We start from the raw sequence: 25449 nt of genomic DNA, 5'->3' as shown, positions 1-25449 counted from the left end.
TCATTTAACACTTCTCTCTCTGCATTTAACCCAGACAGAGACAGCTGCTTGAATCAGAACTGAAGTGAGAAAGGAAGAGAGGAGGAAAGAAAGCAATCTGAATCCACCAAGAGGCCTTGAGCTATGCAGGATGCATGCTCTCAGCTGTTCCAGTCAAACTTAGGAGGATTAATGCTGACTGTCAGCATAGGGGATGGGAGATGGTGAGAAAGGGGGCTAGGTCTGGAAAAGCCAGCTGCTCTTCCCATTTTAGAAAACTTCCTTGTACCATTCCAAATCCACACATTCCTACAAGAGGATGCTGGAGCTCTAACAGACATGGACAGATGCTAAATTAATCTGACAAAGACCAGCAGGTTCAGAAGTTGCTTTTCGAACCATGCATGCCATGTGTGTCACTTGTAACCTGAGATCAGCGAGTAATTCTTAGAAGGCTGAAAGTAGCCTAAAGGGAATAGCGAGGTGTGGAAATTATACCTTCAACAACAGAAGCAATATACTTTTTTTTTTACTGTGCTCTTTAAAAGAAGCAAAAAAAACCCAACCCAATTCCCATGGTTTGACATTTTTTTGCATACTCTACTGTTTAAACAGCCTGTGTGCCCAGTTTCCCAAAATCTGGGGGCTTATTGAACTCTTTGATGGCAAATGGAAAGCCGAAGAAAAACGAAGGACAAGCTCTCAGTACCACCCTTGCTCCCTGAACTCTTGCTATGAGCATACTATTCTGCAACTATTGTTCAACGGATTTTGCTTTCAATTCTTTCAGCACTGTTTCTCTCATCAGAAAATTGACAGCAACAGCAGTATTCCAACATATGCTTGATTTGCCAAAATATAAAGCAACCATGCCATTAAAAAAAAGTATGGAATTGTTTTCATGAAGCTTCAATATTCAGCTTGGATTGGAAACAATGGGTTGTATCCAATGTTAGTCATACTTAGAGTAGACCCATTCAAATTAATTGACATCACCACCACAGGTTCATTAATATCAGTGAGTCTACTCTATGAGGGTGGCATTGTGGTCTAAACCACAGAGCCTAGGGCTTGCTGATCAGAAGGCCGGCGGTTCAAATCCCCGCAACGGGGTGAGCTCCCGTTGTTCGGTCCCTGCTCCTGCCCACCTAGCAGTTCAAAAGCACGTCAAAGTGAAAGTAGATAAATAGGCAAGAAGGTAAACGGCATTTCTGTGAGCTGCTCTGGTTCGCCAGAAGCGGCTCAGTCATGCTGGCCACATGACCCGGAAGCTGTCTGCAGACAAACACCAGCTCCCTTGGCCTATAGAGCGAGATGAGCGCTGCAACCCCAGAGTCGTCCGCAACTGGACCTAATGGTCAGGGGTATCTTTTACTCTATGAGTAGAACTTAGTTGGATACAATCCATTATAGCAACAATGAGTTCTTCATTCAGAACCATCACACATAAATCCATTTCTTGTCAGTAACACATACCAGCTATCACATGAGTAATCTTTGCAAGTTGTCATAAATAATTTCCATTGATATATTGCCTGTGAGACTCAAAACCTTTGAAGTCTTCCACACTACTCAATGCATTTCCCCATCACTTTTCAAACCACAAAAAAATCCATGGCTTTCTAAAAAGCCTAAAGTTCTGGTATGTGCTTGGAATCCCTTCCACAAATTACTGACAGCCTGGAGAAATCAGGGACCAGGAGAAATAGGACAAATCTTATTTTCCTTTGTCTTTTGCTGATTGGCTGCTGCAGTTTCCGGCAGAAACCATGGAAGGAGGGAGGGAGAGAAGACAAACCACAAATTAGAAATGTTCCCATAGGAAATAATGGAAATCGTCAGCTCGTTATGTGAACGCTTTCCTAATGAATGATTTCCTGGGAGTGCATTGTATTTGGAAAGTGGGACTTGCAATGTATCTCAAATTGGATAAATGGGAAATAATATGTAAAGTATTGCAGGATATTCATGTTCTCTCTCTCTCTCTCTCTCTCTCTCTCTCTCCACACACACACACACACACACAAACACACACACACACATAATTTCATTTATGTCTGATCATGAATCGAAACTGGTAATGATTAACCTGGAAAGTTATCTTTGCATCATGGTGGAAACCATGGAGAGTCACTACAAGTCAATGTAGATAGTACTGAACTAGACATACCACTGGTCTGATTTGGTGTAAGTCAACTTCCTAAGTACTTATGTTCCCAAAATTAATGCTCATCCAATGAAACTGAAAACAGACAAAAGGAAGTATTTCTCCAGAAACGGCAAAACAATCTTATGACATTCACTACTACAAAATGTGATGATGCACCATAGCTTATATAATTTTAAAAGAACAACAGATAAATTTGTAAAAGATTTGAGGAGGGAGTACTTTCTGTAGAAGACAGGAACAACAGTCTATTGCTTGCAGTGTGCAAGTTGATTTACTAATATTATGTTTTATTTCTATTTTTAAAATATGCTCCATTTTTCCTACAAAATGTAATCCTAAGTAGCTTGTAACAGAAATAAAATACAAATAGCAATACATAAAACAGAAAAATTGAAAGAGCAACTTAGCTATACATAGGGCCAATTCACATCTTATGCTAAACCAAACCATGGCTAAGCATGAATGAGCAAGTATGGCCACTTTGCACCACCCCAGAGCTAAGCCATGGTTTGGCTTAGCATTACATTTGAACCTGGGCTCATGGTTTCCCCTTCCCCCCCCAAAAAAGAAATCTACTTAAAGCAATAATCCAGTAACAAACTTTGCCTACAGCTTGTGACTTGCTTGGAGATAGAGAAACAACATGACCAGTTTGGGTCATAACCTAAGCTTAGCTCTGGGCAGCAAGCCAGAGGAGGAGCAAACTGGCTGTTGTTTTCTCTCTGAATGCCCCCTTTTGCCTGTAGATGCTTAGTCATGGTTTGGCTTAGCATTATGTGCTAACTGGGCCACAGTAGTTTACACACATTACCTTGAGAACTAGAAGACATATGAGTGTGAAACTCTGCCAAAGTAAAAAGTGGCAATTTAGCAAAATGGCACTCACTCCCTAGCCTGGTGCCCTACATATATGTTTTCAACTGCAACCTTCATTGTCCTTGACTCCTGGCATTATTCACTGGGCTGATAGGAGTTGGTGTCCAATGCCAAGTTGAGGAAGACTGAGCTAGCCAAGACAGAGGAAGGGTTAAAATTAAGCTTTTGCCTACTTGAATGTTCTAACGGTTGCTTATACAACCCAGCTCTTATTTCAGTATTTTGACAAAATGCTCAAAGCACGCATGAACAAATCCATCTTATTACTCAACAACTAGTCAAAAGGTTTCGAGGTACCTAGGTACTTCCTGGATACAAAATTTAAGTCCTCTCCAGAAGTTGATATCTAGAAAAACAGGCATTAATGAGCAGGATTTGGCAGGAGAGAGCACAGACCAAGGAATATGTTCTGCTGTCTATCAGGAGGCCAGAAGAAGACAACACAGATGGCAGGAAATAAACTATATTTAAAAAATAGGGGGATGAGCAGATAATGAGGTTTAATCACAAACTAACATTCCAATTCCAGAAGTGACCTTTATAGGAAAGCAAGTTTCCTGAACTCAGGATGCAGGGGGTGCATTTAACAGGTAGTGTTAATCAGTTCCTTTAATAGAGAACATAGGATGTTTGAAAATGAATTGGCAACACCAAAAAATGAGGTAGCAGTTTCTACACACTCAAGTGGTTCCCCAGAGATAGACAAGCTTATAAATGATAAGCATTAAAAAAAAAACAACCCAAAAAGGCCTAGCAATAACCTATGAGGTTCAATATCTTACATAATGTTGGTGGCTGTTGGGTCTATAGAAATAATAAATTCTAGCTTTATTGTCTAGAGATGGAATTTCCTTCTTCTATTAAATCCTCCTCCTTCTTTTCTTCCCCAGAGGTAAAAGTGAATTGCCCATAGAAAAGAGAGGAGAAAGCCATGATTTTAGCTTAGCTGTGACTGGACAGCAATATGCCCACCAAGCAACAACCAGAGAGTAGCAAGGTCTTATTTAAAGTGAAAAAAATGAGGGAAACGGTTGCATGTAAGTCAATGGATTGGAAGGATTATGCATGCAACTGAGTAGTGTATTTGGACTGCAATAGGGTCTCAGGTGACCATTTAAGTAGATTGACCTTTTCTGTAACTGAAGGGTGTGCAGTATGGGAAATTTCTGGCTCGAAATCCAAACCAGCCTCAGACCCAACTGTGACCTACAATATTAATAGCTGAGAGTATTCAAGGTCAGTGTGACACAGTGCACTGCTTGAGGTGGGCTGTTGCTGTCACTTGCACTCCCTCCTTTTCCTCCATGCATCCTTGTCACCTATTACCTCCTCCTGCTACTGCCTGCTGCTCCCTTGTTGCTGCTGCTGCTGCTGCTGCTACTACTACTACTCCCTCTGCTACTTCCATGTACCATCCTTGCCCCTTAATGCAGCACCCTCAGGAAGGGGCACTTTCTCACAGCAAGGCATTGTAGCTGAGGTGGACTGTACTGCCACCAATGTATATTGTCGAAACACTGGCAAACACTTGTGTAGAAGTCTCTGTTAACTTCAATAAATTTTACATCTTTCACTGCCAGTGCAAATGCTCACTATGGTCACTTCAACCACAACTCCTCACTCTCAAAGAAGGAGGACCTCATTCTCAGAGTGAGGAGTAGGGTGCTCAAAGAGCCTACTTAGTGCACTGCCAGCTTCAATGCCACTCACCTACAGTGCAGGGAGGCATTTTCTCCAATGTATATACTCCATGTATTCCAGTGGTTGGTTTGAGGATGACTGCCTGAGCCCCAGTGCTGAACACTAGTGCATAGTGAGCGATACTATGCCCACCTGTACCTACTTTGGCACCAGCAAAAGTTCTCATAAAATATATCCTAAAACATAAACATGGCACTGTTTGCTCCTCCTGCTCAGTTCCTGCTCGCACATGCTCAGCCTCTTCCAACACTGAAGCTGCTCCATTAAACATGTCCACATTTCAATGATTCCAGGACTGGACAACTACCCTCCTTTCCATTTGGAAGAGGAGAGATGCAAAGAGATCCATTGATGGGGTTACTGATGGAGGGGACATACCTGTACTTGTTTTGCAGTCCTCTGTCTCTATTCCGCTCATTTAGAGATGGCAGCCATTTTGTGTTATGGCATGTCCTTACAGCAGCCATGTCCTGGCTGTTCCCCGTGGCACTGTTTCAAAATTCCAAATGTGACCACTGGCCCAAAATGTTTAGCGAACCCTGCACTACGGAGGAGAGAAAATTTTCTCACCTTTATCCCACCCCCAGGACCCCAACTTGTGTCTGTTATGCCCCAATGAGGTCAGACAAAAACATTAAGATGAAGGACAGTCGTTTGGAATGTTTCAGACATGTAGCTTGTCACACTTTCTGGATTATGACCCAATCGTCCGTCCTACAAAAAGAGACTTGGGTTCACCTGAAGTCTGCCACAGTCATTTCTTCATCTATACTCTGAAGGAGGAGACCCCATATCAACAACTCAGCAGTATGGAGCTCCCTAGTCTGGTACCAGCTGCCTGCCCAATTCAGACCTCTAATCTCTCCAACTTTGATTTAATGTAGCAATTATGGGTAATGTGGTTTGAAGGAGATAAATGCCCAATACAGGACTAGCTGGCACTGACGTTCATTCCGCTCATAATGCGAAAACAGTTTTAATTAAAATCCCCTTTATGATAAAGGAGCTGCTTGACTGGATGTTTCTGTGCGGCCCTGATATGGAGCTTCCTCTAAAGCGGATTAGAAATCAAAAGTTTCCCCCTTTCTTGCTACTGGCAACACAAAAAGAACTGAAACGCACTCACTATGTTGCCCCAAATGCAATTCCCTTAACCCAAGAATTGCTGGGATCACACAAGGCTGATGCAGACAACAATCTTTCTCCAACCAAAGCACCAAACTCCAGTTCCTAAAGGTTAGGAAGAAAGGAAACGAGGATGCAATCCTCATCCCCCCGCCCAAAGTCTAACAGTCTCAAAAAAGATTGTACCCTTTAAATGAAAATGAACACAATATTGCTCTCTGTTCACACACATTGTAGGCAGAATTGTGTACTAGGAGATTACAACCACCAACATGTAGCAATATAGAAAGCCAGATTTATTCTATTTTAAATGAAATAGTCTGTGTCCAGATAGATGGAGGAACTTAATTTGGCGGAACTATATGAGTCTCAGTACTGATTGGTTTAAGAACTGATCTATCACTTCCTACTGAATTACCAAAAACAGTAGATGAGAGATGTTTTGTTTGATCTCACACAAAAACTTTGCTTACTTATTATTGCTGCAGTCACCATTTTTTATGGAATATACTAAAATGAATATGTTAAGTCTTGCCTGGTAGGAGCCATCTGTCACAGTGAAAAATCAGCCCCATGCATTAATATAAAAGGAAGTTCAAGCTTTTCTGGCTGGAAGACAGAACAAAATGGAAAATAAAAGGCCCTGCGTTTGAATGTGCATCTTCTGCTATTCTCTTCTTAAGGTTACCTTTAAACAAAAAAACATGTGTCAACCCCCCATCCCTCCGTCAATTTAAGGAACTGAAATTCTGCCAAACTTTTGAGGTATGTCATTCCGGGATCTATGTGCTTTGCCAATATCTTTATGGGAACTCTTAACTATCAGTCAATGAAGTAATAGTCTCTTCTTGAGATCATTTTATTCCGAAAGCACCTTATTTCAAGACACTGCTTTATGAAACAGCTCTAATATTCCAGGATCATTGCCTTCTTCAGGCAGAGGAACAACCCAAGTGACCAATCAACCCATCTTTTCAAGGTATCAACTGAACTAAGCAACCTTCTGGTACAGTAGTTAATTGCAATGACCCAAATCATCTAATACAAAACCTGAGTGACGTGAGTTGGTCACTAGGGTGCTACTAGGGTGCTACTAAACCAGCGTCTATAAAACCCATATTCCTTATTCCTACGAGAACAAAGGGGAAAGCAGGTCAGAAACAACACTGTGAAGGCATAACACAGTTAGGCTGGTGAAGAGGAAAACAGCTTGGTGCAATTAACAAGATTAAAGAGGGATTTAAAATCAGGAGAGAGAGAGCGCAACGGGCAAGATTGATCTTTACAGGATTAAAGCCAGAATCCAACTAAGAGTCCAGTGGTCCTGAGATCAACATCACATAATGGGATTAAATCGAGAGCTGCTTTGTTTTTTGTATCTGAATGCACAGCATCTGCACTACCACCACCGTAGTTAAACAGCAAAAGAGTTCCACGGTGACAAGGCGGGATTTGTGACATAACACGGCCAACTACAGGCACACTCCTGCGGAAAAGGATATGAAACAAGTTCACAGAAATCAGTGACATGGCACATCATGATCTGGCCAAACATCTAAAAACACAGTAGGCTTACCAAGGCCAGACAGTCATGGCAAATTTGACAGGATTTCCTCAGAATGAATGGGAGGGAGGAAGGCATCCACAGCTGAAACTGGGCATGCAGGATACTAATAGCATCTACTGACTATATTTTAAAAAAATCAAATAAATGGCATATTGGAGGGTTGTCTTTTATTTCATAAAAAGATTTCCAACACATTCTCGAAGTTACCGCATTCAGTTTTTGAAAAACGAAAGGGCTGTATCTAACATTAGTCTTACACAGAATGGACCCGCTGAAATTAATGAGCATGGTGACCTTAAGTCCTTACACTATGTTTACTCTGAATAGCACTAATAGATAGTGACCAATGTGCATACTAATATCAATATATGCCTCTAATGTGCCTAGCAATGAAAAAAACAAAAACAAAACCAGTCAGTTTCCTCTTTAACTTTTCCCCAGAGTAGAAACCAGTAATCTGAACAGGTATCTGAGAGCAGCAAAGATGGGGAAGGAAGAGAATATGAAGTTAATGAATGTTCCTATCACAAATACTTTCTCTTTTAAAAAATAATAATTGTTATGCAAATAAATTGTTCTGCATTCACTCAAGGCTAGTAGGCACAGGGGGACAAAGTATATGTTCTCAAAGCACTAGATTAATGCCCCCACCTCCCCATTCAAGACAACTTTGGACATAGCAAAGGCAATGGCTCTCATGAAAGCATAAAAATGAGCTTAAGTCATTGCAGGGGTGGCTTCTAACAGGATGGACAGTAGGGAAAGCCTGCAATATGTAACAGCATCTTTGTCAGATATCATTGTCAAGCAGAAGCCAGAAGGAGCAAGGCTGCAGTCCATTCCCTTGAAAGATTGGGAAGTGTCATAGCTCAATGGCATAGAACATGTTTTAATTGCAGAGTTCCAGGTTCAATCCCTGTGATCTCAAGATAGGGCTGTCTGAAACCCTGAGGAGCAATTTCCACTCAGCGTGGATAATATCAAGCAAGATGGTCTGACGCAATTTAGGACAGCTTCCTATGACCCAAGTTCAGAGCTCCCTGCAGTTGGGCCTCTTCTAGCTTGCAGGTAAAAGGAGTTGAGGAGACGAGTAAAAGTATCATGAATGGGTGGTGTGTGAGTAGAAACTGTGGCAAAATGGTAGAAAGACCATGTAAAAGAACCTGCTTCACTTGCAAACTAATTATTAAAAATATCCGACGTTACATAGTTTATCCACTTTACCCTAGTAATAACTTATCTTGGCTTGAGAGGTATGAACAATAAAACTCTTCCTTTGCTACAAAATGGTTTTCCTCTGTTTTTTCAGTATTCAGTATATACTAGGAATAGATGATTGTCCATCCTTACTCTGAAAGGTCTATTAAACCATTTTCTTTCAAATAAAACGCTTCTGTTGTGAATTTCACTTGGCAACAGAAATACAGGGAAATATATGCATCCCTACCTGACCAACTAGGATACCATGTCACAACAAATATCCATACCGTACTATATTTTCAGAGCTAGAGTACCCTAAACATAGCCTGTGCAAAGTTCAAAGTCACAGATGGCTACATGCTGCACTCTGTTTAACTCTCCCTGTAATCATCATTCATTTTACTAATGGTACTTTCTGCAGAAGGGCAAATGAAACAGCACCGTGAGTAAGATGTTGCTAAGACCCAGTTTGGCAGACTTCGCTTTCCAGTCCCCTGGGGGGTGGTGTTGATGAGCTCAGAGACTAAGGGGAGTGAGAAAGAAAATATTGTAGGCAGTCCAAAGATGTTCAGAACTGAGCTTGCCTCACATACAAGATAATGTAAATGAAAAGGTTACAGCAGAGCAAAGCAGATACTCCCGGAATATGTTTTTACTATCCTTCTTTAAAGAACAAAGCAGCACATCTAAGCCAAAGCTACATTTCACAGAGCACTGAGGAAAGAAATTATTATAACTGACGAATGTGCATGTGAAAGGAAAAGCTAGAAAAGTTTGCACAAAGATTTATTTGCTTGTTCAAAAACTGGGAGGAAAATAAATTGTTACACCAGAATTACATTTTTAACTTCCCCTTCCTTTATGGGGCTCAGGGCAACGTACATGATCAATACCACTTTCTATTCTCATAACAACCCTGTGAGGTACAGTAAGCTGAAAGAGGTTTCGGAACTACCAGTAAGTACAGATTTGAACTTTGTCCAATATTTTCTGCAGCAGTCTTCCTAGCCCAATGTTATCTACATCACACAGGACTATACATTTGGAGCGTTTATTCAAAATGCTGGTTGTGTTTACTGGCCCAGAGATGGAAAGAAGATAAAGTTCCTACCAGAGAATGGCAGATGAAGTCAATGGACTATGCTGAAATGGCTAAAATGACTGGAAGAGTCAGAAATCAGGGAGACCAAAATTTTAATAAGGAATGGGGGAAATTTACAACTTATCTTAAAGACCATTGTAAACAGTTAAAATTGTTAGTAGGATTGGAATATCACTTGTAGTTTAAGGTGGAATTCAGGACATAATGGAAGAGGTAAAAGATTTGGATTATCATAAAAGATGCAGGAGGAAATGATTAATAATAGGACCCACAAAGGGGAGGATGGAAGTTCAGGAGATTCCTTGGAATCTTGTTTCTTATGATTTATGTTTGATATATCTCTGTAAAATTTTAATTTGAAAAACCAAATAAATAAATTTAATAAGAACAAAATGCTAGTTGTGATTGGCAGAATTTATTTATTTATTTATTTATTTAGAACCCAACAACAACCCTATGCACACCATAGTTATCGTACTGAGACTGAAGACACAATGATACATTCTACAGAGGCATAATGGTCTCCATGGTATGCAGGTATTACATGTGTATCTAAGCAATTGCTGGAAAAATGAAGGGGACCTAGTGGGTGATATCCAACATTAGTCATATCCAGAGTAGACCCAATGAAATCAAATGACTTATGTACATCAATTTTAACAGGCCTATTCTGAACATGACAAACACTGGATATCACTCAATGTCTGAAAGCATCCTTACATTACAGGAAGAGTGAGCTGATGTTGGACTACAACTCTCACCATCCTTTAACAACTGGCCATGCTGGCTATCTTCCTTTTTTCTTTAAGCAATCCTTTTTGCCTCTGTTACTGCTTAATGTTTGCACTAACAAAGCAATCATATTAGTAGATATTGAATTCCGCCCTTTGACTCTAAATGCTGTAGGCATGGCCTTAATGCACCAGTAGGACTGGTACTCTCTTTCACTGTCGATTTGGAGAAGCTACTACCTCCATTATAAAAGAAGGTAGGGCAGCCAACAGCAGTGGATTGAAAGACGCTGATGCCTGAGGTGCTGAAGGAAAGGTCATCTGTATTCTCTCATTTTGGCTTACCTGAGAATACCTAGCCAGACCTAAGGACGCATGGGTCCTTGAAGTCTCCATTTTTGTACCACTTCATAATCATGAATGGCTTCGAGACAGAAACTTGGGAAACTGATTAAGCACCCAGCAACATAGTCAGTGGATAGTCAGATACTGATCTGTGTTAACAGGTGTCAGAAATTTGTAAAGCATGCTCTCCAAGAGAACCTCAAAATGGGAAACATGGATTCTGCATGTCTGATTTGGGCAGCAGGAACAAGATTCATCTGAATGCTCCTCTCCTAAGTAGATAAGCCATGTGATCATTGTTAGAGGTAACTTTGTGCCAATAAGGTAACTGCAAGAAAACAGAGCAGAACCATGTTTGTTCCACCCATCAAGGGAAAAAGGGGGAGATTTTCCCTTTCAAATCTCTAAAGTTTCCAGGTGCCCTGCACAGCTGTAGAACCAGGTAGGACCAGGTACCTAACATGGCAGATGGCTGGTTAGAATTCAACACAACAATGGACCTAGTTCCAGAAAGGATCCTTGAGTTCAAATAAGAACCCTAGCTGTTCACCTGAATGCTGGTGATTTGAGCCCACCCAGGGGTGGTTATGGGTGGGATTCCTGCATTGCAGGGGGTTGGACTAGATGATATTCTGGATTCCTTCCAACTTATGATTCCATGATTCTATACAAGTGGAAATTTACTTCTAAAACTAAGAAGTTTGAAAGCCAGTTTGCAATATGATATTGGGATTTACTGTTCAAAGAAACCACCATAACTTTCCAATGGCCTACGCAAGCAGTTCTTTGCAACCTTTGCTAACAATAGAGAACTAGCTAACAATAGAGAACTAGTATCACTAGTGTCATGCAACACAACTGAAGCCACCAACAAAAGACAAAATGTAGAGATAAGATGGATCACAGGTCTGATTCCTCATTCTTGGATTATTGAAATCGCACCATCAATACATGTGACACTTTACAGAACACTATAAAGCAAAGCCAGCCTTTTTGTGCCCAAATAAAGTTACAGGCATTGTGGTAAAGACTGGTATGGTTCTCTACTTCTACTCATAATGAGCTTCACACGTTCTGACAACTACTACATAAATATGGAGAATCTCAACTACTATATTAACAATAGCAAATTTCTAGCCCTCATAGTTGCAGTCATGTATACAGCAAACTAATAGGATGAGAGCTGAAAGGAAGAATAACCTTTCCTGGTGCAGTGCCTAAAACTGCATAAATTAGCAGTTTTTTTAGGTTTTTGCATCAGGGTGATTGATAAGCATGAAGTCTACAAATCAAGTTCCACTTAAAGGCAAAGGAGAAGTGGTTAGTAAAACAAAAAACTGGCAACCCAAGCAGCCAATGGCTGAAATATATCTAGGAAAAGTTTCACTATCTTATGTTTCTACAACTCAAGCCTGAAGCCTCTACCCTGAGGCCTCCAGTTCCTTTCTTGCTCTGCTCCTCCCACTGCACCTTGCAAAAAAAGGGGGGGTGAGGTAAAGTTCTACAAACCCAAATGTTAAGTTCCGAATCAATTATAGAAGTTGGAAACATTTACACTGGCATGCATCACATTCATTGACACTATGCTTTTTTGTGATTCCAGAATTTATTTGGATCCAGAAACCAGGCTTCCGTTCAGATTCTACTCTGCTTAGTGCCTTTCAGTTTCTTTGCTTTAAACGTCTGTGCAATCCCTTTGAACACCTTTATATCTACGTGTAATTTTTACTTCAATACCAATACCAAGACTCAGAAGTTCTATGACTACTTATAACAAGCTAAACAATGCTTAACATGTTTCACAAGGGGGAAATTACACACCACATAATTAATTTTGAAAGCAGCATAACTTCCATGATACAAAATTTAGATTGCCGCACTGAAATAATGACCAAGTTTGGAGAACAGGGTATTCCCCACTCAGCTTGTTTTGAAAAACAAGATCAGATCGCATTGAATTATCTATTTATAACTTAACCATCTACTCTAACAAATCAAGTCTGCCTATGTAATTCAGCATCAGCTAACTGAAGAAAGGTTGCACATTTGTGTGTTCCATTCTGGTAATTCTATCACTGTAGACAAGGTGTCCTTGCATCCAGCCTCTGACCACATGCACAACAACTACTGCAATTTACCTTTGATTACTTCCTCCTTGGCTAGAATTCAATCATTATCTACATTTCAGTTGCCAAATCCCCTTCTTGGCTAGTAGCATCCACCAGTCACACCAAAATACCCACCTAAGAAGAATCTGTGTCACTGCTTGACACCTATGGAGAAAATAAAATTGTCTCTCCTACCTACAGGTGCCAGAATATGGCAGTTCGTAAAGTTCCTGCTCGCTCACTCTTGCTCTCTCCACCAAAAGCACTGTGCTCAACAATAATTTAATTACACATCTCCATATTTTTAAATAGGGGCCAACTAATACCTGGCATATGGAGGGGCTGAAAAAAAGAGAGCAAAGCCCAAAAGAGGAGTCTGCACAAGGTTGCACAGAATCTTCAGCTTTCCACTCCTTATATGTGCAAAGCGTGTAAGCTCTCACACAGATCTCTACTCACCCAGAGGTACATCATGTCAGTCTGGGCAATTCCAACCCAGCAGTTGATGGGAGCGGATCCCAGGGAGGCGTCAACAAAGCGTGGTCACCAAGGTGCTTTTGGGTAGGTGGGTGGAGGATGGGAGAAGAATCAAAATAGGTCAGTTAAAAGCTCTCCCCCTCCCCCCCTCCTGCTTTACTTGGTTCTCCTGCTTACGTTTTTCCCTCCCTCTCTCTGGGAGTTCCCAGCCCTGTGTGTCTGTCTGTACTGGTGTGTATACAGCTCACACTCTGCATTTGCCTCTGGGGAATTTCGCTCTTGTCATACTGCTTCTAAAAACACAATCGCTGCTTCAGATTCTTGAAAAAGGCAAGGCAGGGTGGGGTCAGCAGTAAACACAAGCCAGGTCCTAATGCTGGAGTGCAATTACTTTAAAAGAAAGCTTCTTTTGAGGTGAATGAAAACCTCACTCTCTTAGGTCAGTAGAAGCTAAATCTTCTCTCCAGCACTTTTAAAGCCCAGCTCCCTATACAGGAATTATAAAGTAACCTAGAGCACACGGCCCAGTCTGCTGGTGTTGCTACACCCTAGCTGAGCCTACCCCAGTCAACAACAGTAGTCACCACAGAAAAGCTATTTAATTCACTATTGATATGTATTTGTGAATTTGCTACTCACCTGGTTAAAGCACAGAACAAACCACAAGAGTCTTAGAGCTAAGAGGATAGTCTGTGCAATCTGCCCTAGAGCTACCAAGGGAGATGGACGGGGAAAACATTGTGGCGCGATGAGAGGAGAATGCAAAAGACAAACAAAAGGTTGCGTTTTGCTTTAGAAATTACTCTGTGGTAAAAGGTTTTCAGCCTTCCAAAAAGAAAAGAAAGTACCAGGGCTGGCTTTTAATTCTAAGGAGAACACCAGATTCCAAATGCCCTGGGGTCTTCTCTGCTTAGAAGTAGTTGAGGAGAGCTGCCTCTTGCAGTGTGCGCTCACGTCTTAATCCACAGTTTCAACAGGATTATCGGAAGTGAGCCATAAAAGGAGACACTCATTCTTGAGGTGTACAGCAGGACCAGGAAGACAAGATTCAACAGGCCTTTTGGTAGCACACTGTTTCAATCCCATCCCCAGTGCCCAAAGGACAAGTGTCACCTCATCTCACTAATTCCATTTCAAACTACTGCTCCAGAAAACAGGAGAAACAGGTTTGCTTCCCTCCTCAGAGGGAGACATACGTTAGATTGCAAGGCCCCAGATAGCAAATATGCACAATCTAACAAATCCTGTTCAAAACTTGGCTTCCTATCTGGAATTTCTGCTACATTTCGCTGCATTTTATAAAATGGAAAACAGCAATGGGTTAGTGTGTTAACCAGAAAGTTGGCAGTTCAAGCCCACCCAGGGATGGCTTGAACTCACTTTATTCAAAAGGTTTTTGGGCTCAGCAGGAAGGGCGGACATTGGCTGGTCTCTAAACTGTATAAAATAATATACATGGGTACTGCTAATGGGCTGTGACTTATGTGAGAGGCAGACTGGCAGCCATGTGGGGCAAATACCCCTTCAAATCAGTTTCAGCCTTGACAAAGGAAAATATATTGAAGGGGGTCACAATGTTGGGTTCACATTAGCCCATGTGGTGGGCCTGTGATAAAGTGGTCACATTATGGAAGGAAGTATTCCAATGTAATCTCCAATATAATCTGACTTCATGTCTTTGGAAAGGGTAGGTGAGTGGGCTTGTTCTAATAGTTGTTTTGTGGTATACAAACATGTTTTAAGAACTCTGAATGCACTCTTAAACTTGCTTTTCAGTTCCCTTCAAAGTAGGGCTGCAATCTAGAAATCTGATGCTGAGCCTCAGATATAAGGATATATGAATCATAGAATTGTAGAATTGTAGAGTTGGAAGGGAAGGGACCACAAGGGTCATCTAGTCCAACCCCTTGCAATACAGAAATCTTTTGCCCAATGTTGGGCTCAAATCCACAGCCCTGAGATTAAGAGTCTCATGCTGTACCAACTGAGCTACTCCAGTGTCACTCATCAGAAAGATAGTAGAGATAACACCATGTGTTCATGAAACAGTTCCGGTTTTATAGTCCTCATAATTAGAAAAGACATCCTGGAACAAAACAAAACTGAGAAGAAAATCAAGAAACACTAAGCCAACAAGTAAGGAAAGTGCTGTAACACACAAGATCTCGCTTTTTCTTGTAAAAGTAGTATCAACCTGATGGGACTGAAGCAATCCTTCATATTATTCTGCATAGACTAAGGTTGAAAGCAGGTAGTATTCCCCCAAACATCATTTGGCATAAGTTAACCCGACCCACAAAATCTATCATATTAAATTGCATAGATATTCTTGCTAGTAGGAGCACGCTCTTTGATCAGCATTGATGGTGAGCATTTTCATTAACAGCTTACTGAGCATAAAAGGGAAACCTTCGCTTACAAACATTGTGTGTGTGTGTGTGTGTGTGTGTGTGTGTGTGTGTGTGTGTGTGTGTGTTTGCCTAAAGCACCCTGAAACATCCTTCCTTTGTCAGACATGACCTGGAATTTCCACAATGCCTCCTTTAATATATACTACATGGTCTTAACATGTAGCAGGAACAATGCCACAGGGGACATGCCCCAATGTATGGCGCTTTGAAAAGTTGAGCATTTGGCTGCCAAACTGCTAATTTCTTTGCTCCCCATCACTGATGGGGGAAGGGGAAAACAAGGGTGGAGTTTGCAAGTGAGGCCAGCAAACAGAGCTTCTTCACTTCGCTGCAACTGTTTGCAAAATGCAGCAGCTTGGTGGAAGCAAGAGCAGTGATGTGGAGAAATCCCGCCCATGGCTATCACTTGCAAACACTGAGTCCAAGTAGTCCAATGTAGCCTAGTGCAATGGTCACTCTATCTTTGCATGGGGACTGCCTTAAAACACTTTTCAAAAGCACTGTTTGAAGCAGCTAGCACTTCTCTTGTGAGGGGGTAGAGGGAGGCACTTCTGTCCACCCGCAGGAGAACGGTGTGAGCTGCTTCAAACAGTAGTTTTGAGCAGGATATAATTGCTGCTCATCAGCAGATGAGCAGCGATTAAATCCCGCTGCCGAGATGATGAACCATTAAGAGAAGTATGCTGCTGCTTCCTATTCACTTAAAAAAAAAAATCCTTGGTACTGTTATTCTAACTAAATTTAGACCTGCACTAGGGTATGAACATACAGGCAACAACCGATTTATGTGCATCCAATTGGCAGCACCATCCGTGCGCAAGAGGAAGCAGGTTTGAGGGAACCTCAAGGTCTTTCATAAGAGGAACATAAGAGACCTTGAGGTTCCCTCAAACCTGCTTCCTCTTGCACACGGATGGTGCTGCCTTGGCCACATAAGGATCCACAATCAAGAGAACTGAGTTTGCTCTATGTATGAAGGGTATGAGGATTATATTGTTGCACCACTCCTCACACCTTGCCTCTCTATCCTCCACCCCACAAAGGGTGTATGTGTGCAAGTAACAGAGAAATGAGTAACAAAGCTATATATATTAAAATTTTGTTTCAAGACACGCACATCCCCACGTGCTTTTCTGAGCTTGGGCCCAAAGCTTAAATCTAGCTGTCCTCTTAAACTAGTTTGTATCAAAGTTTATTCACAACTGGGGGGAGGGGGGCAACATTGCAGACTTTTGGCCTCTGTGGGAAAAAAATGTACATCTGGCACCGAACAAGTGACAAAGCCCTGCGCCATCTGTAACGTAAATAAAAGCAAACAAAGCAACTACATTTGCAACAATATATGCATGATTAATATTTTTTTAAAAAAGGTTCCTTCATCTTTGAAGATTAATGTCTTTCTATGAGGGAAGTTTCCAGCAAATCTTTCACGGAAGAAAAATTAATCCCACTGATAAAAATATGGCCATACAACGGTAAATACACTAGAAGACACAGATAAATAGTGTTACATGTTATAGAGGACAATCTGATAAACCAAAGCAGACTTCATAAATGTTGGGAGAGATGTAAAAAAGTATCCATTTTAGATTTTGCTAGCAATCAGAGTAGCTTGGATTGTAAGTGTAACAAATTTCAGCTTGATAAATGAGTAAGTCAGTGAAGCCAAGTGCCATATATAACAAAACCTCTAACCATGCTGCTTCCACAACATTTGTCATAAGTTATCCTGTTTCCACTTTTATTCCACAACTGCATCAATTGTGAAATGATCTCCAACATGCTACAGCATCCATTACAACCCCTGAATTTAACCTACTTCACTCTGGACGGAGGGGCTACAATGTACACCATCCTGCGTTGCTTGAAGGAAAAGCAATATGTAAATCTAATGCATAATTAAAAATCAGCTTCTGAACCATCTTGGTTGATGGTATACAAAATCTATTGTTTTTGTTTACTGACACTATGCTTTATAAACTAGGATCAGGGATAGCCCTGCCCATTGGGCAGAGTGAAGCAGCCACCTCAGGCAGCAGATTTTGAGTGTCATGAAAAAGCAGCAAATAGCTAGCTAGCTGCTGCTGCTGCTGCTGCTGCTGCTGCTGCTGCTGCTGCTGTTGTTGTTGTTGTTGTTGTTGTTGTTGTTGTTGTTGTTGTTACTACTACTACATTTTCACTGCCAGGCACAGGTGTTTGTGATATTTTTCTGCCTCAGATGCCAAAATAGCTTGGCTGGCAGTGCATATTGTGTACATTGGTTTCAAGGTGCGTGTCATTTGTTATTCTGCCTCAGGCACCAAAATACCTTGGGCCAGCCTTGCTAGCAATCATGTTGTCATTTAGAAGGAAACACAACCCTCTCCTTGTGCTGCCTCAAATCTGATACAGTGGTACCTCGGGTTACAAACACCTCAGGTTACAAACACTTCGGGTTACAAACTCCGCTAACCCAGAAGTAATACCTCGGGTTAAGAACTTTGCCCCAGGATGAGACCAGAAATCGTGTGGCGGCAGCACGGCAGCAGCGGGAGACCCCATTAGCTAAAGTGGTACCTCAGGTTAAGAACAGACCTCCGGAATGAATTAAGTTCGTAACCCGAGGTACCACTGTATTAGCATTATGATAAGAGTAGAGGACAACTTTCCATTACTGGCTGGTTCCATTTTCAACAGATTCTACATGTTCAGTCTACATTAGATTGAGTTATTGTCATTCTTTTTACTACACATAGCTTAGAATTAAGTGTTCTGTAAGGACCCTTATGAGCCTTGAACATGGAGGTGAAAGGAGGGGAGAATTATGTTCCAAAATTCATTTACCGAGTCTTCGCAATAGGTTACAGAAGTGTTGTAGAAATAAAGTGTCAGTTTATTTATATTAGCAAACTTGCACAGGTTTAAAGTATGCATAATTCATCTATATAGTAACATCAAATTTATGTTATTTATTTCACAAAATTTATATAGTGCTTGATTTTTTTTAATTAAAAAAATTTCTCAAACTTAAATGGCATTTTACAGAGTGGCATAATAGTAAGAAAGACTGGTGCCTGAGGAAGAATTTGCACAGACCAAAGGGAGAGGAGAAACCCTTTAAAGAAAGGAATATATTTGCCTGCAAAGTTAAATTTCAAACAAACACAACAGGTATTTATCAAATACATAGAACAGTGAAGGTAGAAGTCTGAATTTTCACAATCAATATAATATATTCTTTTATTCAATGAAACGTGCAAGGAAGAAAACAAATTTCAAATGACAGAATAAAAACACACATCTTTAAAGGCATTGAACTGGTATGAGATTGCAGTATCATTTTTTGTTTGCCAGAAAGAAAAGAAAAGAAAGGAGGAGAAGATTTACTACAGTCAAGCACTACAGAGAACTGTTCAACTTCTAAACAATTAGGTTTATAGGGCAAGATATGGGGAAAGAGCTGTGCTAGCATTAATTAAAAGTAACACAGGTATCCACTAGATACTCATGACACTTGCACAACCACATTCCAACAGCGTAAGTGAAATAGAAGCACTACTTGCAGAAGGGGGTTATATTTTCCAAGTCACAACACATTGATGTTTCAAGTGTTGAGAAACCGAGATATTTTCACAACAGAAATGCTACTTTGATGAAAGATATCCATATCACTCGTTATTGAACATTTAGCAAGCAAAAAACCTCAAAGGGGCTTTAAGATGTCTAGATGCAGTACACTATCTAAATGTAGAAGTTAAATGGCTCCTTTTAAGGCTTTGTAGAGAAGTAAAGACGTGTGCCCCAAGCTCCTAAGCTGCTAATAGGGAAGAAAGATAAAAGGCTAGGAGATATAACCTGACAGTTACATTTTAGTTTCCCCGTTATAATTTTACAGCTGTCCTCACACTCTTGTCAAAAAGCCACGCTACAAAGTAATGCAAGCACAACCTAGGACTTTTTAGGCAACAGAAAGCAGTTCATCACCATAAAGGGCCAACAAGAGTTCAAACAGTTAAAAACCGTTAAAAACGAAAAAGCTATCTTCTGTGTGGGTGGTGGCAGTGACTAAAGTCACTTGTTTATGATTGGCTGTATTCCTGAAAGGGAAGGTGGAAGACTGCACAGGTCACAAGACCTTCTTTGGTAAATAGCAAAATGGCATCTGCTCAGGTTTTCATTTAGGCTGTCAGATGATTCTGTTCCTTTTACCAAAGGCTTTGGGAGAAAGAGACTTTGACCTTGGTTAGAAAGAAAGCCGTTATCCTCTAATTACATCTTTTTTGCAGCACACAATCCAGCATGCAATTAATATTAGCCACAAAGGAAGAACTTTTCCAATGCCAGAAAATTAGTGCTTTAGACCACAGTCTATGGAATATAAACCCACCCATATCACCCTAACAAGATATTTAATCTGTGGAGCAAAAAATGCATTCCAATTAAAAAGGAACAGCTGATACTTTAAATGAACACAAGTCTTCAACACAGACTTGAGCCATCTGCAATGGAAGAAGATTCCAGCTTCTGTTCCAATAAGAAGCTACCAAACCATTATTACTGCTCTACAGGTAGCTGCCAGAATAGTGGAAAAAACTGGGGAGTTTTTATTGTCTCATTCCTCCTCTGTATTCATCCCAGTGCTAGCAGGAAGGCTGAACTGCTACTCCTTACAGAAAAGCACGAGAATCCCACTGTATCCAGGAATTGTGAAAAGGGGATAGAGCAGAGACGATAAATTGCTCTTTTATGGGGAAAGATTTGGCTTCTCAAGTGTGAAGGAGGGCCAAGTTAAGTCACTGAGTTTTCTAAGAAATTACAGTCAGAATAGAGGAGAAAGAACTTTACAATTTGCTGTCTTTCTCCAATTCTATCCTGGCCTTACTAGGTGGCTCCAAGACAGGAAACTTTGTTGTTGTTGTTTTGTAAATCATTAGCTGCCCAGCACCCCTGAGATATGATGGGTGAGAAACAAACAGAAGTTGTAAATTTCTGTTGTTCTTGCTTTATAATGTTTAGAGTGCCATATGCTCTGCAGTGTATGATGGTAATAGGGAACTTCTTCCCAATTCCTTCTATTTGTTTATCCAGCAGACTGACTGAGTCCATTGGTTGCAATTGCGTTAGCTCAACAAGCAAAAGCTGCTAAATCCTAACTGGGATGCTATGGCTGGCTAGAATATTTTAGATAAACTGAGATGGTATTCAGTGTGGGGATTCCCAGTTCCAAAGCCAGACAACTAAGCACAAAACTACCTTTGCAGCTAGAGGGACAGCCGACATTGTCATCTTAGGATAGTGTTCTGTTCCTTATGGACCTGAACAACCCAGCAATAAAGCTGAGTATTAAAAAAAAACCTTTTCCAAAGAGATGGATGAAACTGATTTAAAAGAGCAAGTCTGGAGTGCGTGTGTTGTGCATACTGCAGAAGCTAAAAGAGAAAGAATGTTAAAAGAGTTGCATTCATTTTTTAAAAAAAATATTTACATGAACATTACCACAATTATTATTTCAATTTTCTTGCTGTTTCTGTGTCTTTAGATTTCAAAAGCATTTTATATTTTACTGTCAACATTGCTATCTTTGGACCATATTCTCCTGTCTTATGAAGCACATACAATTTTTAAAAGCCAAGATTCAGAGGACTGGATATTTCCCTTGGATATTATATTAGACAAAGATAAGACAGGAGGCTACAGGACATCTGTCATGAAGACATCACTCTGTCCTCCCAGCTGCCAGGCACCTGGACAAACACATGTCAGCTACAAGAGTCCTTCATTAATATAACTTTGTCATTTCCAATGGAAGACTGTAGGCTTACTCATCCCAAAGAGTATTACTGCTGCAATTTAGATTCAAACAACTGTTTTAAGATTGCCGAAAGACTTGTTTCAAAAACAATTCATGTTCTCCAACCTACTGTTCATATGAATAGCACAACACTATGGGTTGGATCAAGGGAAGAGAGGGAGGAATAGTTCCCGGATTACAGTCCCATATGCACCCTGTGAGGGCTACAGACCCCCTGGAATGGCATAAGGGCATGGGAGAACTGAAGTAGATCTGGGAAACTGGATTTGGAAGGGCTACTTTGCATGAACAGTAATGCATTTCTATTCACAGAGATATCTCTAGGTTCCCAACCTGTTTTTGGCCATGCCCCACCTAAGCATCCAAGTGAAGTGGGTATACTTGCATCCTTAATTTACAGAAAATGCAACTATACATGCAGCTATAGCACTAGAAACTAGTTTTGGCTTTCCTCAGATGCTGCCTAAAAGCACTTTTTAAAAAAATCACCAGAAACGTTACATGGTGTAATGGGGAGGATGAATATGTATTTAGGCAACGATAAATCCACAATAATGTTTCCAAGTCATCATCTCTACACAAGATACAGAAGAGCCTGTTGCACCTTTTCCTCTCATTTTAGGAAAGCAGCATTTTGTAATTTTTCACTATACAAGCATTTCCCCCTCATATTTCCCACAGGTAATACTCATTTTACTCAACACTCCACCAAACCCCCACTCTTTCTTTCTGTATGTACTCAAATCACATTTACTAGGCTACCTAATTTTAGTGCCCATTCCCAAATTCAGCTGCTACCCTATCATATAGGGACGTGGGTGGCACTGTGGTCTAAACCACTGAGCCTAGGGCTTGCTGATCAGAAGGTCGGCAGTTTGAATCCCGCGACGGGGTGAGCTCCCGTTGCTCGGTCCCAGCTCCTGCCAACCTAGCAGTTCAAAAGCACGTCACAGTGCAAGTAGATAAAAAGGTACCACTCCGGCGGGAAGGTAAACGGCGTTTCTGTGTGCTGCTCTGGTTCACCAGAAGCGGCTTAATCATGCTGGCCACATGACCCGGAAGCTGTCTGTGGACAAACGCCGGCTCCCTCGGCTTATAGAGTGAGATGAGAGCCGCAACCCCAGAGGGTTGTTCGTGACTGGACCTAACGGTCAGGAGCACCTTTACCTTTACCCTATCACATAAGCAGCCACCCAATGTTATTAGCATATTCCTGCCCTCCACCAATAGCCAAGACATACTATTGCAGAACAGAAATAACACTATTGTCTTTACCACAGTGCACAAACCTTGTTTCCCCCCTCATGAATCCTTGTAGACGCCTATTTTAGAACTGAATCTGTTTCCAGTAGACCCTGTGCAGTTCCTGTGCAATGAGTGCCCTCTCATGGCAAAGAATAGTCACAACCACAAATATTGCTCTGGACATGTGGCAAATAGAAGTCCATTCACAACAGAATGCATCTATATTTTCCCAAACATTAAAGAGACATGGGATCAAGGTGCTTTCTTTTTACTTCCCAAAACGTAGGCCATGTAGGAACTAAGAGATTTTAAAACTGAAAACTCAGCCACTACTGTGTCCTTAATCAATTGCACAGTTCGTGGAGTAGCAATAAAACTGCTGGAACATTTGCAAAGCTAAGCAGGGTTCAGTATGGTTTCCTACTGGATGGGGGACTGTGTGTTGAGATTCCTGCATTGCAGGGGGTTGGATTTGATGACCATCGGGGTCCCTTCCAACTCTACAATTCTATGAGTCTTTCTGTATCTAGAAATGTACAGTCATATGGAGAATTCAATATGTTTTAGATTCTTGCAGTAAATGAAGGGTTTTCCAACCAAGTAAAAGGACCAATGTAGGAAGACAAAATAAGCATAAAAGAATACTGGGAGCACTGGCTAAGCCTGAGGAGCCTGATTTATATCTACCTAAAATTTCCTAACTATTAAGAATACTAGATATGAACATCTGAACCAGAGACATGAAACTGGCATTCTCTTTGTTTTCTTAAAAATATATATACAGTGGTACCTTGGTTCTCGAACTTAATCCATTCCGGGAGTCTGTTTGACTCCCGAAACCATTCGAAAACCAAGGCATGGCTTCTGATTGGCTGCAGGAGCTTCCTGCACTCAAGCGGAAGCCACGTCGGATGTTTGGCTTCTGAAAAACATTCGCAAACCGGAACACTTACTTCCAGGTTTGCGGCATTCGGGAGCCGATTTGTTCGACAACTAACCCATTCGAGAACCAAGGTACCACTGTATTTCATTTATTAATTGCTTCTATGAAGCACCTTAAAGTAATTTCAGAATTCGATAAAACTTATATGGAACAATTTTAAATCCAATGCACATACCGACTTTTCTTGCGGAAGGCTGTAGAGCAGCTGATTTGCAGGTTCCAGGTTCAGTCCCTGGCATGTGCAGCTAGGGTTGGAAGCACTACCTGAGACCCTGGAGAGCTTCTACCAGTGTAGGCAGTTCTGAACTTGATGAACCAAGAATATGATCTGGTATAATGCTGCTTTCTATGTACCTATAAATTTGTTGTGTATCATGCATACATGAGGTTCCTCCACTAGAGGGTATTCAATTCAGTTAACAAAAGGTCAAGAGGTATCACCTAGCAGAATTTGCAATTTACAATAATAAGCACCACATACAAAATTTGTAAGGCAATGCATGTGACATGGACAGAACTAAATAAATCTGGAGAGCGTCTGCCCAAGTTCTATTCTTGCCATTGCTAACCATTCATAGTGAGACGGAAGGTACCCTCTTTGCAAAAATGACAAAGACAACTTTGAGATTTTAGCAAACTTCAGAGACAGAAAAGACGCAGAAATGTGGTCACTCAAAAAGTTTTTAATATATCCTCCAATATAGAAATTCTCTAGCTTTTAAATCAAGTAGGGCCTTAAAACAAATTAAGCTATTGAAAAACAAGTTTCATATAGTTTCTCTTCCTAGGAAAATGTTTATGACCAACTACCTTGTACAGTACTAGTCATTTTAAAGTTCTTATGAATCAGTCATGAATACATACAACTCTCTGCTTAATATAACGGGAGACTTGAATTGTATTTTCATCTATTAAGAGTGTATTTTCAAACCACAATGAGAATCTAACTTTATTACACTTGACCCTTTTCTTTACAAGTCAGAAGGGAATATTTTTTTCCTCCTCCAGGTAATGTTTATGGTAGTATTTCTGCAATACTATTATAGACTGAAATGTCCTAAGGGCCATTACATGAGTGATTCTCAACCTGCTTGTCACCTTAAAAAATGTAGCCAATAACCTGCCTCTCAGAATGGTTGTGAATATGCTATTTTAGATATTTTGGAAATGGATGAAATTAGGATATTAGGATGGAAGGAAAATATGACTCTGCGGAGAGAATGAAGTAGGTTGGTGAGACTGGATTTAATTTGAGTAGATGAAACTACAGTAGGGAAGAGAACAGTGTTGCACAATTGCTACATTATTTGAGATCATTTGGTCTCTGGAAGTTATGGGTTGGGGACATTTAAAAGCCAGGCAGGAGTCATCCTGGGATGGAAAAGGATATAAATTCAGATAAATAACTATTTGTTCATGACATTTATATCCTGTCTTTCCATAAAAATGACCAAGATGCCTAGCTATAAACTCTAATACAAAATAAATAAGCACCTTCAAAATAAACCAAAAGAAAAATAGCTAATGGCAGATAAAAAATGAAAAGGTGGTAGCCAGTTAAAACATAATTTAGTTCAGACTGAAATACAGAGCAGCAGAGAAAAACCAATAATCTTAGTGGCGAAAAGCCTGTTTAAATAAAAGACATTTTTACAGTTTAAAATGCTGCACTTTATTG

The 25449-nt window shown here is 40.7% G+C and overlaps 1 protein-coding gene across 12 annotated transcripts in view; it reads right to left on the bottom strand.

Moving 5' to 3' along the window:
* The window catches only part of RBFOX2 (RNA binding fox-1 homolog 2), a 175648-nt gene that overhangs the window by 109870 nt on the left and 40329 nt on the right, over positions 1-25449 (bottom strand). The window contains exon 1 of one of the 12 annotated variants that reach the window (XM_053404799.1): positions 13364-13393. The exons of the other annotated variants lie outside the window; for them this stretch is intronic. Within the exon in view, the coding sequence (XP_053260774.1) occupies positions 13364-13378 (15 nt within the window). The 5' untranslated portion in view covers positions 13379-13393. Of the gene's footprint in view, positions 1-13363; positions 13394-25449 lie in introns of those variants that run through there. 12 annotated transcript variants of the gene reach the window in all.

The sequence above is a fragment of the Podarcis raffonei genome, chromosome 10 (assembly GCF_027172205.1).
Source record: "Podarcis raffonei isolate rPodRaf1 chromosome 10, rPodRaf1.pri, whole genome shotgun sequence".
Lineage (NCBI taxonomy): Eukaryota > Metazoa > Chordata > Lepidosauria > Squamata > Lacertidae > Podarcis > Podarcis raffonei.
Note: the sequence above shows the minus strand (reverse complement) of the source record. Positions and strands in the feature narration are given on the sequence as shown.